Here is a 14,359-nt window from a genome sequence, read left to right as displayed (position 1 = left end):
GACCTAACTAACATGAAACATACTTCACACACCCCGTCCAAGTTGCTGCACAGTGCATACTCTTCGCAGTACCCTTGCCTGCCTTCTTGGAAGCCTCGAGCTTGTCTGCACTTCTCCATCATCCCCCTCCTCTGATTTCCCGTCAAAATAAACCCAAACGTCCCGCAATCAAACCAGAAGCAAAGCTTTGACCCGCAGGAATCATTAAAAAAGAAAAAAAAAAAAACATTTTTTTTTTCCGGCGCCTTTCTATTCCTTTCTAAACCAATAAAGGAGGCTTCTTTCCCAATCCCTAGAAAACGAATCTCCATCTCCCTCTCTCTGTTCGTCTCAATGGGAGGTATATTGTCATGCTTCCATGAACCGGAGTCTCCCAAGCGTCCGGCTGTGCGGCGAAAGAAGCCCGGCGCTCAGCAAGATGCCATTTTTACGGCGACGGTAGGATCGAGCAGGAGATGGGAGAAAGGGAGGGCGATGAGGTCGGCGGAGGAGTCTCTGATTCAAGAGGCGGCGGCTCTGCTGCTATTGCAGCAGCAGCAGAACGGCGGCGGAGAAGCGGCGATCGGTTTCGACAGGTCCACTTCGCTGAGGTATCCAGGTTTGGGGACGAAGAAGCAACAGGGTGGGTTGCCGAGGAGTTCGAGCTCCAGGCCGAGGTCCATCGCCGACCCTGTTGTTGCGCCGCAGCAGCTTGTGAATCAGGTGAGTTACTGTAAATGGGGATTTTTGTTTGATTTTGGATGGATTGTTGGGCGATTTTTACTTTCTATGGAATTCGGCTTTTAACTATTTGATGTATCTGTTTCTGTATTGAATGCATAAATTTGTTTTTTATATCAATTTGGTTTTATTGGATTAGGAATCAGCCGTTCAAAGTGGTTTGCACATCTGGGATGGTGGTGAGTTTGCAGTAACCTATCAGCACAATTTGAGAGAATTCAAAATCTAAAGTTGGGAACTTGGGTTTATAAATTGAGCGAAAAATCCAATTTTTAAGCAGGAAAAAGGAGTTTCTGCTCCTTTTTCTCAATGTTCTTGATGAATATCTTAGAAGAACAAAGAAAGAAAGAAAGAAAGAAAGATAGGTGGGATGGGGGGTGTAAAGTTATGAATTTTAAGAAAAAAATGTTCATCATGTTAGGAGAGTTGAAGTTGCGGGTAGATCTTAACTTGTTGCATAAATAGTTTTGAAGTGAAGAGTTTTTATATGGAGTTGAAAGTGTCTATCATTAAACTTTGATGGTCATATTTATTATTATTTTTTTAAACTTCACTGAAGAACTTTATCAAGTATGGTTTTGACCTGGCTTTGTTGCATTGCCATTTTAGAATAATAGTTGGAATGGTTCTTACCAGATTTGGTATATTTGCTATGACCTTATCCATTCATTAAGAGCCTCCCTTTTTGTTTTTTTTGAAATTTGCAGAGCCCTTTCTGACCATGAAATATTATATGTTTACATTACTCATATAATAATTGCTTTGAATTTTTCCACTTAATTGTGTGGTAATAACATCAGTCCTTTAAAAAAAGGATGATTTATGCAAAATTGTGTCTTTGCTGAACAATAAGTAGCAGTTTATGTGGAATTCTTTTAGCCTTCCAAAGACATGTGAGTGTTTCAATTACCCTGAAATGAAAATGTGTTTACCGAGTTGCAAGAATTGAGCATCTACAATCTTCTGCACATTTTTATTAAAAATGTTCAAGAATTAGTGCGGCTTTGATATATGTTTTTGATAGGAACGGGATAGTTTCTATAGAAATTATGAAGGATAGATTTTATTCCACCGATACTAAATCAAAATGGTAAAATCCCGAATACATAAAGAGGTGGGAGATTTTCTCCCAAACACTAGCCCTAAGATGCAAGGCAACATTCACATGATCTAACCCTAAACATATTAAGTCCTATTTATACTTCACGATAATAACTAATAAATAACTAAATTGTACTTTTAGTTTTACGTCTAACATAAGTCTAACAATTTTCTCATTAATTTCAACAATCCTATCTAATAGAGTTACATTTTTTTATAAAATGTTATTTTGCCCCTTGCTATTACAAATTGCAACATAACCATCTAAAATAGTACATTTTTTGTGTTTTTGACTTACCACTCATTAGTGGTGGACAATCAATTAATATGTTGGTTTGATAAATTTAATTTTTTTTTATTTGATTTACAAAATATTATTGATATAGATGAGGAGATCGTTTTTAGAAAGGGTGATTGAAGTGGAAGTTAGCCATGGAGTTAGGAGTATTGTGCAATTAGATATATCATGGAGGATGTTAAGTAGGATGTTTGATAAGCTTAAAGAGATGATTATATTAGATAGATGGTGAGAATCGTAACTATTGAAGAAAATAGAACAAAAAATAGGCTTGTTAGGTTAATATGGGGATAAAAGATGAATTAATATAGTTGATATATATGATTCATGTTGAATATTTAGTTTTAAGGAGTATGTGTCAAATGGGCATTAAAATTAGTTTTGTTATGCTTGCGGTTAAATTGGTTATCAACTCAAAGATTGAGCCTATTGAAGGGGGCTAACTAGTTGGTATTTCTTCACCAAGGTTTTTTCACCTATACGTTGTGGGACTTGATTCAATGTTCTCATGTGTCTTAATGACCTTTCAAACATGTGAGCTCGCCAAATCAACCATGGATCCTCTCAAATGAAAGTTTTTTTCGACATCACTATATATCATACTTGAGGTGCCCACTCAACCATATGGAACCATTGAAGTCAACCGCTTATAAACCTTTTCTAACTATGTTAGAGGACAAAAAAGACCTATGGAACTACAAATTGCATGAACTACTCAATACTAGCCAAACCTGAACTTGGCTACTGCTTATTATTGTGTATGGACCTAGTGAGAACTAATGTTTAGTTCGATATACTGGTGGTCTGACCTATTTTTAACCCAAAAGCTTTTAAGAATATGGGAGAAGGCCAACCACTTAACATTGGGTTTTCATGTATTTGTTGTGGGACTAGGTCCAATGATCTCACAGTTCTTACCATTTAGGAATTTAAAGGGTAGTGAAATGGTAAAATAGCTAGGAATTTTACAGAATAACTAGCCAAATAGAGTTAATGAATCATCTATCAGTTAAAATTTAAAAAAAAAAAAGGTGAATCATAAAGCCAACTAAACTTATTTAAGCTAAGGCTACTGATGATGACATGCATAACTTTTTTTAAAGATTCCTTTTCTTTTGTAATCATGTTCTTTGCACTCAGTAGATTGGCAAACCCTCATGAGATTGGCATTTCTACATTTGATGTATGTTAAATTTCTTTCAAAATAGTTTATGTTCTTGTTTTAAATATGATTTTCTCAGTTTTGTGGAATTTGTTTTCTCCCTTATACAGAAAGCAAAAATAGAAGATTTAGAAACTAGCCATTTTGTTCTGGTTCATGGAGGTGGCTTTGGGGCATGGTGTTGGTACAAAACTATAGCGTTACTGCAGGATGCTGGATTCAAAGTCAATGCAATAGACCTTACTGGTTCTGGGATTCATTCTTTTGACCCAAACAAAATTACAAGTCTTTCCCAATATGTAAAACCATTGACAAGTTTCCTTGAAAACCTCGGCGATACAGACAAGGTTTGGTTTATTTCGTCTCTGTTAAGCTTAATTATCTTGCTTATTTAGTAATGTAATTTATGTGATTGGTTTTAATGCCTTGATTTTGTTTTAACATTAAGATGACTATTCATGTCATGACAGTGATGCTTTATTCTCAGTTGGGTCATTATTTTGCACCAAGTTTATTAAGGTTTTTATCTATCAGTACCTGTAGTTTTTTATTTTGCTGGTTGGTGAATACAAGTTAGGACAATATATCCATTTATTATTGTGTAGACACCCTGACACAACTTGATTGATTCTCGTTTCGAGTTGGTTATGTGCATGTTTTACAAAGTTAAATTTATGTTATGTTTTCAACATGTTTAGTAAAAGGATCAAATCTGAGATGTTTTCTTGTTCCCCTTTCATTTCTATTATTTGGATTGAAAGAAATGCTAGATGCTTGCTTATCTGACAAGAAAATTGAGGTCCTTAGGTTTAAAATCATCATTCTTGCCTGCATTTGGATCAACAAATCTAAATGGAAATGGCATTCAGAGTTAAAAAAAATTTGGAGAAGAATCCACTAGCGGAAATACCATGAGAGCTTACCATTTAAGTTTTGTTCTATTTCTCCTTTCTTCAGGTTTTGGCATTGTTTTTTCTTTAGATCCTTGTTTCTTTTTTTGTAATTTTGGGGCATTTACGTACATACCTCTCAATTCCTATTTATCTACATTTCTAACCCTAACCTTTACTTATTTACATTATTCCACCTAAATATTTTTTATCACATAAAAAATACCACTTCTAAATTTTAAATGTTAAATACACCTTTTCATGTATAGGCAAGACGGGAGAAATGTAAAAGTTGAAGTTTAGGTTTTAATTTGTAAATGCATAGGAATTGTGTGGTATGTATGTTAAATCTTCCTTTACTTTTATGAGTAGTAAGAAGGACCCGTTCATCTTTTCCCTGAAAAAAATGTTGAAAAAAATGCACCATTGAACTTGTTATACTACATGCAAAACAAAATGGCATCTAACTCCAACAGCCTCATCAGTCATCACAATGTTTCTAAGTCAACATAGCTATCATCATCTGGTTCATAAGGAAAAATAATTCATTGTTAGGATTCGAAGTACAACCAAATGAATCCAATGGTTGGTACTCATTGCATTTAACTCCAACAATCACCAAAATAGCATCAACTAAGTTCTCATACAAGTAATAAAATTTGATTCTTATCACTAACTTTTTGATTTGTATTCTTCAAACCATAATGTTATAATTAAAATCTTCTTCTTTCTTTGCCTTATCCCATTTTTTAAATCAACTTTATGAATCACATCTTTCAGTTGCTTCTATTGAATGTTAATCGTGGCCTATTATTTACACATAATTGTGAACAACGAATATTCATGTAATCTTAGGCATACACCATTTCTTTTCCGATCCCTTGACAATATTTTTATCAATTCTGTCTAATTGATGTCTTTTTTTATTTCATTTTTTTTGCATCGGTCTAAATCACTTAAATCTTTTTCATTCACTTTGGCTTTAATAAATATGACCTCATCATTTTCTCTAATAACTATTCCTTAAATAATCCTTCATAATTTTGTACATTTTTATTTTAACATTCTCATTTTGTTACACTCAATTTAGACATCAATGACTTATTTGCAGCTCAAGATTCAGACTCATATGACATCGATAACCTATTTCTGATTATCTAAAATATACTTTAAAATTCTGTGATATTACACTTGAACTCTTTAGGCACTTCTCTATTTTAATCATTCAACCTTAACTTACATCATCTATATCTATATTTGTTTTCGAATAATATTGAATTATAATTGTTGATATCATGCCTACAAAAAGTATAGATTATGTATTTAGTCCTTAATCTACCGATTATGTGGTCTTAATATTTTTTAAACATGTTTTCATTATTCTAGTTTTCATTGGTTCAGTGGATGACTCACAAATTATACTAATATCATCTGTAAAAAAGCATTCACCAAGCAAGTTTAATATATTTGTTTTAAACATCTTCCAAAACAATACAAAAGATATAAATTCAGCATTGATTCTTGATATAAACATATGGTTATTGGAAAATCCCTTCGTTAAAATTTTCCATACTTGGTTTTACCTTGTTTCCTTGTTCTAGTCGCTTCTTGTTTGATGGGATTGTGATTTATCTTGTATCACGGCTTGTTGGCTTTATGAATCGCTATTGTGATGAATGGATTTAATTGGGAGCTTGTTGATTGGAAATGGTTGGAATAAGATCTTTTAAGTTTAGAAATTTGCTATGTTTGTCGAGATTCATGAAGGATGAATTAAAACATATTTTATTGAATAGATTTTGATAAATTTTGATTAGTTTATTATTTTGGGTTCCTTAGAATCTATATTTTGGATCCTTGAGACATGTAAAATGAATTGAATATTGTGAGAATTTTAGGGTGTATTTGAGATCAAATTTCTTATTTATATTGTTTTTAAAAGCATGTTTGTTTGGTGTATTTTTTATATGTTTTTATTTTGTATCTAAAAGCATATTAACATTTTTTAAAAAAACTCAAAATAAGTTTTAGGTGTCTTAAGTATTTTTAAAAACAGTCATATTTTAATGAAATAGCTAAATATGTTTTATTTCAAATCAAAACATAAAAGAAAACAAAATAAGAGCAAACAATAGAAAATAAAAAACAAAAGTGATCCCAAACGGCCCCTTGGTTTTTTTTCAATTCACGTGTATGTTAGTTGGATGTGTATACTTCAAGTGCTTCATAAATGCTAACAACTATTTGTGGAGGTGAGTCTCCTTGTACTGATGTTAGGGCTTGTTCCTCATTTGGGTGAATTCTATCATTGTTCAATCTTCAATTTATTTGGTTGCTATTTTTTTTTTCATGTGCGCATTGACATTTTGCTGAATGTAAGGTGTGTTGGATTTCATTTTTATAATGTGAAATTGATAGCTTGTGGGTTAGTGGAGTTTCAGATTTATTTTTATGTAAGTTGGGACTTGTTAAACTGATTGCTGTTTTTTTTTTTTTTAGTGTATTTTTAGTATGCATCCATTCTATGTTTCATTAGTAATCCTAAGCTGCACTAAATTGGTCTTAATGCATATGTTTTTGTGGCAATGTTGACTAATAATAGAGCTTGTTAAGTGAGTTAATAAAAATAAATAAACAAAAGATATTACTAAAACAAAGATAGGTGATGGTCCTATATGATGACAACTTAACAATTGGGAGGATCAAAACTATATATATACATTCAATGGGAAGCAAAAATTTGAGATATTTTCTTAATGAATCGTTAATTTTAAGTACTAGTTGAAGAATGCCATTTGTTTTTTCACAAAAAAGTTAAAATTATTGAAACAAATTTGTTGGACATGCTCTAATTTATTAGTGATTTGGTGTGTTATTGCAAGTGAAAGTTAATCAACAAAGTTAGTTCTACCAACTGAATTAGATTTGATATTATTTTTGATTCTTTCTCCCTTGACTCGTAAATTTATAATAAATTTGTTAATGACGGTGGAGTTACACAGATACGAGTTTTATAGTTTGGTCAATGTGGTTGTTTGTCCTTTAAAGCATGGCATAACCGTGTGATTTGTCTTTTCTTCATCATCTTTATTATTTATCTAATCATATAGAACAAGGTTATAATTCTTAATTACTAATCCTTAGGATAAATATTAGCATTCCAGACTTTAAATTACTTTTTTCATATCATTTGCGTGATTTACAATAACTTATGTGATTTGCATGATAGAGATTCAATGAACTCTAACAATTAACTTTGAAAATTATACATCCATTCCTAATGATCTTATGATATATTTGAATTCCGAAGATGGTCACAACATTTATGGGTTGTGAGTAGTTTCTCACATATCATGTTTTGCTAGCTTTATCAATCAATTTTTGCTATTCATAGGTTAAATTAGGAACTTATGGATACTTTTTGATATTGGTTAGAACAATAAATTTTAAAATTTAAAACTTGTTATGCATGCACGATGGATGATCGTATTTCAATAGATCTTGGAAATTTATGAAAAGTTCCATATTTTAAGTTTTTCATTGGTTGTAAATTGGATCTGCGAGGCATGAAAAAATATCTGAGTATTGAGTATTACAAGTAAATTTTAATTTTCGTAAACTTTTATATGCATGTTGGGTTGCATGCATATTCTTTGAGAGTTTTGCAGATGTTGATGACTACTTTTGTGGGCCACTCCTTGTATTGATATGAGGTCATTTACATTAATGTTATAGCCTAAATTTGATTGTTATTACTATTATTATTAGTAGCACTACAAACCTAAAAAAAATACAAAAAAATATTATATATATATATATATATATATATATATGCATACATACATAATTGATGAGTATTATTTTAAAATAATTTTATTGACCACAAGGCTATAAAGCTTTATAATCAATTAAAATTATTAATTAAAATAATAGAATAAAAATATATTAAATTCTATTTAAATGAATATTTTAATATAAATAATAAGATTTAAATATTGCCTCTACCCTTAATATCCTATGGCTGTGTGATTGTATGTCAAAATGCTCATTTGCGAATAGCTCGTGTTCGATTCGCTAAACAAACGAGTCGAACACGAACAATTGTATTTCAAAACGAGCCGAACATGGCTCGGCTTGTTTACACTCCTATTTATGGGTGGCATATGTAATAATTACAACTTTTGCAGATCTCTACTGTATATTTCAGATGTGAAGCATAAATTCTGAAATTGGATTTTGAAAAATGAGCCTTACTTTGATTCTTATATCATTTGTGATGGGTTTTTGGCAGGTGATATTGGTCGGCCATGATTTCGGCGGCGCTTGCATATCTTACGCCATGGAAGCTCTCCCAACTAAGATTGCTAAAGCTGTTTTTCTAGCTGCAGCTATGCTGAAAGATGGGCAAAATACTCTTGATATGTTCTCTCATCAGGTCTCAATTAATCTTAATCAAACAAAAAAAAAATCAACTATTTATATGATTTATGCACATTTCTATCTTTCATGATGGCGACTAACTCTTTGTCGGGGCCATTGTAGTCTCAGAGTCTATAAAAATGTTAATTTAGTTTCTAGATTTACTCGATCTAAGTTGAAGTCTTCATATTCTTTAAATAGATGACTATTTTAGTCCCCATTAAGGAAGTTTGGAGACTAATCAGGCAAGAGTATAGCTATTTATTTGTTGTCATTTTAGTTACAAAATTTATACAAGGGCTAAATTAGTCCCCAAACTCTTCTAAGTGTAGCTAAAATAGTCCTCACTATGGGTCATTTTAAGCCATATTAAGGGTTTGTTTGGGGCAGCTGCAACTGTTTGAAGAAGCAGCTTATCATCTGTGAAGCTGCTGCAAAAGAAGTTGTTTTTCAAAAAATTGCGGTGACAATTATAATTTTTTTCTTCAAAAAGATATCACAGCTTTCTGACAACCACCACACTTAGCTAAGTCAGGTTGCAAAACACCACAGTTTTTTGAATAGCAGGCAAAATATAGTTTTGTCCAACACAAAAAAGTGCAATGCGACATAGTGCCTCAAACTCACCTTAAAAGAGCCTAGGTACTAAATTGTCACTTTTATACATTTTGAAACTAAAATGACCTCCTATAAGGAGTCAATGGACCATTTTAAATCTTCTCTCAATTTGACATTTTTATTGACTTTATGATCTAAGTGATTACATAAATAGTGAGGACTATTTTGGCCCTTCCCTCTATAAATTAAAACTCAGTTTTTTAGAACTCAAATAACTTATATATTTCCTTACAAACAGCAAGGTAACAGTGATCTTTTGCGACAAGCTCAAATATTTCTATACGCAAATGGAAAAAACCAACCTCCTACAGCTATCGAACTGGATAAATCATTTTTGAAAGATCTGCTATTCAATCAAAGCCCTGATAAGGTAAAATTCTTCTCTTCTCCTCCCTCTCCAACTGTAATTCTTATCTTTATAATCTATCTTCTGTTCTTTTCAAAGGATGTAGCTCTGGCTTCAGTTTCCCTGAGACCGATTCCTTTCGCTCCAGTTTTGCAAAAACTCGAGCTCACCGGCACGAACTATGGTTCGGTCAGGAGATTTTATATCGAGACTGCTGAAGACAATGCAATTTCGCTTCCCCTGCAACAGATCATGTGTGAATCTGACCCGCCGGAGAAGATTTTTCGCCTGAAGGGATCGGATCATTCTCCATTCTTTTCAAAGCCTCAGGCTCTGCACAAGTTGTTGGTAGAGATTGCAAACATTCCTAATGCTTTAACTCAACAAACCAACAATGATGAGTGATAAATCTATGATTTACAGAGTTCCTATAAAGTTTTCAGAAGGATGCTGTAAGTGTAGATAAACATATAGAGAATCAGTTTTTTACCCTTTACACGTCCAACAGTATGTTTGTTGAGATATTTATTGACATAATGGAAGAGTTCTGTCTTTTGCATTTCTTCTTTGTCAGCTAAAAAAATATTCCTACTGTTAAACCCTTTGGGGCATTTACATACATTACACTCAATTCTTATGTATTTACATATCTAACACCTAACCTTTATTTTTTATCATTATACCACCATTTTAACTTTTTAAAAGTGAAATGCACCTTTTTTTCATGCATAGGTGAGGAGGCATGTATGCAGAAATTGAAATTTAGGTGGTCTATATACGTAAATACATAGGAATTATGTGGTAAGTACGAAATTATTTTTTGATTCTAGTATAATTAATGTATATTTTGAGTTATTTTAGTAGTGAACAAGAGTATATTTTTTAAGACAATTTTCTTTCTACTAATGAAAATTTTGTGATCATTATTGTTACTTATACAATGAAGAAAAAGGATTTATGTAGTCGACCCCATGTAGTGGGTTTAAGGCTTTGTTGTTGTTATTGTTGTATTATTGTTACTTATATATTCTCTCACTAAAATAACTAAAAGTTATTTTTTTATAAATTAAATAATTTCTGTATGCATATGGTTTTTCTTTGTAACTCAAATTTAGTGCATTAGAGATTTGTTAAGCAAAGCCATTAATGATTGGGACGATGATAGTTTTTAGTTGGATTTAGGGTCCGTTTAAGGTAGCCGTTTGGTTCGCGCGTTTTGGCAGCTTATCCGAAATTACGCTTAAGTTTTTACACTAAACGCAGGCCGCGGGTCGACCCCCGCGGCCGGTATGTCGGCCGGTATGTGGGCCGCGTTTCAAGATAAGCTGCTTATCCTGAAACGCACAAACTGCCCCAAACAGACCCTTAATCTCTAAGTTTGTAAGGAAATACACATTGGTCATAGTCATAAAAGAAGAATCTGACGATGGACCAAATTGAATGCTTACTTTTGTCTAAGAATTAATTTATTGTTTAATAATTATTTAAATAAAAATACTTATTTACTGCTTATTTAAAGGTTTGTTTAATTTAACTCACCCTATTATTTTATAAAATTTATGAAATAATATTGAAATGCAACTAAAAAAAGACACCACCAAATTAATGGAGATTTTTGGCTCAATAATTTAGATAATTTTGAAATGTTATTTCATTTATGATCTCGAATACTTTTTAAATTGAAAAATATTATAAATTGTATATTTAAAGCATAAAATAAATAGGATTGTAAAATTAGATTCAATTTATAACATACCAAATTTGATGGGACTATAAAGATTTTCAAGCTGCACTCTTATGAGAACCAACTAGAAAGTAACATAGAGATAACATTTGTAAATAAAAAAAATAAATAAAAATAAATAAAACAATTGCAATAAATGATAATGTAAAAATGTTATATCACACTCTATCTACATAGATTTTATTTGGGATCATTTTTTATTTTATTCTTATTTTAAAAAAAAAATATTTATTTGATGAGCTTTTAAAATGTTTTTTTTATAAATAAATTAATTTATTTTTAAAATAATCAAAATAAAATTTATATATTTTTTATTGTTTTTAAAAATAGACAGCACTAACAAACATATTTATTTTAAAATAGAATATAAATAAAATAAAATTAAAAATAAAAACGATCCCAAATGACCCCTTAACTTTCACTTGAACAATGATTATAGTAAATATTCTATCAATAGATATTTAATATTTTTCTAAGCAATCTATATGGATTCTATTCTTTTAAGACTCAATACTTTTTTACATGTCAAAACATGTTTTGTAAGGATGGGAAGTTTTTTTTCTTTTTTTTTATTTTTTTAGCCAAAAAATTTCATTAGACCTTACAAACAATTACAATAATTTGTTCTGTTTTATAAATAATCATAACAATATCTCGAACAATCTTATCCTATCATACATGCTTGAATTTGAGAGGAGGTCTGTCTAGGGGTGTAAGCGAGCCTAACCTAAGCTCGTGTTCGACTCTTTTATATTTCAAGCTCCAAAAATGTGTTCATGTTAGACTTATTTTCTTATCAAGCTGAAAAAATGTGTTCATATTCGGCTCATTTGCTTAGCGAGCCTAACACGAACCATTCACGAACAAATAGTCATTTTGACAACCCTAATCAAATAGCCATAAAATGCTATAGATTGGGCAAGATTTAAAACATCATTTGAATCTAATTTAATATTTTTTATTCTATTTTCTTCATTAATACTATTAATTCATTATAAATCTTTTATATATATATATATATATATAAAATTGATAAGTAGTATTTCGAGCCGAACACGAACGAACAAATCTTTACTCGTGTTCAGCTCGTTAACTTTGCGAACAAGCTGAACACGAGCTTTTTAATGAGCCAAACACGAGTTGTTCGCGAACGACGAGCCATTTTGACAGCCCTAGGCCTGTCGTATCATACATGCTTGAATTTGAGAGGAGCCTACCCTTTCATATATGCTTGAATCTGAGTTGGCGCGCTTAGGATAATAGGATGGATCTCAAACAGTTAAATTTAGTTCTAAAATGAGTTTAATCCCATAATGATGTAAACAAAGCCCATGACCACGAGAGTATAAGCTCTTTCTAATAAAAAACATTTGTTTTCATTTAACAACCTCATTTTATTGTATTATGTATACCCATGAACATTGATGAAATAAATCATGATTTTCAGGTAAGTTCTGAGGACTGAATTGAAACACATGAACATGGTCAATGCAAAGAAATATTATACAAGTATTATATTGGGATTGAATAAGATTGTACCAACTATTGAAAGGAGAGAGCAATCTCAACTTCTTCTCTTGGGAATAAAACCCAACATGCACTGTAGTGATTATCATGAAAGTGACTGACAATCAAGCTACAAGATATTAGGCCAAAAGTATCATTGTAAATCACAGAAACCGGATGAAGAGAATTGTAACATAAGGATGTTGTTAAAGGGTTATGTTTGGAAACAATATAATTTCACGCGCACGCGTGCGTGCGTGCACACACATACAAATGGTGAACATCTTCATTCATAAATATGGGTAAAAAACAAACTTTTTAGAAATTAAAAGCGAACATGAATAACCCGCTTACATCTTTCCTCTCTTCGAATCTCTGCAAAAACTATTTGTATGGTGATAAAAGCCCTTCATTTCCTACAAATCTTAGAAAAAACATTTTGTATGTTTGAAAATTTTTCAATCCCAATAAGTTATTTTTTCTTCCAAATCTTTATTCAATCAATGAAGAAAATCTAAGACATGTTCCTACATGAGTATTTGATTATACTTTAAACTATCTTTTGGACAACTCCTTTAAATTCATAAAAGCATATCCATCGCTTGTTCATAATCAATAAAAGTACTTGAATATTCTATCACAATCATAATACCTAAGTGTGTATGCTTGATTACAATATATTTCAAAACACATTTTTGGAGATTGAAATAAATTCCTTGCATCATATCCTAGGTGAACATTCTAGTTCTATGAAAGAGATATGTTAGCTTAATTATGTATTTAACTTAAAAATATTTCGATCAATTTTAAAGGGTCCCATTGGGTAAATTTTATAAAAGTATCCATAAGAGGAAGAAACCCATTGTATGAGTTTTAAATTTTGAAATATTGGAATGCTTGTCCAATATAAAAAACCTTTGCTTGTTTTGCCACCCTATTATAAAGCAGTCATAATACAAAAAAGCCATGGTAAGAAAAAAATTGCCTGGTTACAGAAAAGGAAAAAATTCTATTAATCGAGATTATTCTCAATTTTCCTTAGTGGAATTATCCCCACATTTTTCTTAGTGGAGCTATTCTCACGTTTTTCATAATAATACCAAGATTATTCTCAATTTTCCTTAGTGGAGCTATTCTCACGTTTTTCATAATTATCCTGCATATGCAATGCCTTAAACCCAAAGACAAAAACTCTCAAACACTAAGTCAAGGTGGCTCACATAAATACCCTCATAAGTTGATGTTGTGGGGTAAGCATGTCAAATACGTTTTACATTACAATTTCATATTGGATGCTCAAGTTTGGTGAAATTAATAGGTATTGATTTATTTGAAAAATGTGAATAAATACATTACAATCGACAATTCTCTACCCAATATTAGCAAAAGAAAAGAATTTAATTTTTCTGGACATTCTTATGACTCATGTTCCCTCCTCAAAACAAAACAAAAATTTAATATATCATCAATTAAACATCTTTTTTTGTTTTTGTTTCACTCAATTTCTCCTTGACAAAATAAGTGTGTTAAAAAACTTCAATAAAATGCAACACCA

The 14,359-nt window shown here is 31.3% G+C and overlaps 1 protein-coding gene across 1 annotated transcript; it reads left to right on the top strand.

Annotated features, from left to right (window-relative positions):
- Positions 1 to 10,135, top strand: LOC110032030 (putative methylesterase 11, chloroplastic). Its single transcript, XM_020735533.1, has 5 exons — positions 1 to 702; positions 3,392 to 3,628; positions 8,463 to 8,606; positions 9,447 to 9,578; positions 9,654 to 10,135. Exons 1-5 carry the CDS (start codon positions 334 to 336, stop codon positions 9,957 to 9,959), a joined length of 1,188 nt encoding a protein of 395 aa, XP_020591192.1. The 5' UTR covers positions 1 to 333; the 3' UTR covers positions 9,960 to 10,135.
- Positions 10,136 to 14,359: the final 4,224 nt, after the last annotated feature.

The sequence above is a fragment of the Phalaenopsis equestris genome, unplaced genomic scaffold (assembly GCF_001263595.1).
Source record: "Phalaenopsis equestris unplaced genomic scaffold, ASM126359v1 Scaffold000873, whole genome shotgun sequence".
NCBI lineage: Eukaryota > Viridiplantae > Streptophyta > Magnoliopsida > Asparagales > Orchidaceae > Phalaenopsis > Phalaenopsis equestris.
Note: the sequence above shows the minus strand (reverse complement) of the source record. Positions and strands in the feature narration are given on the sequence as shown.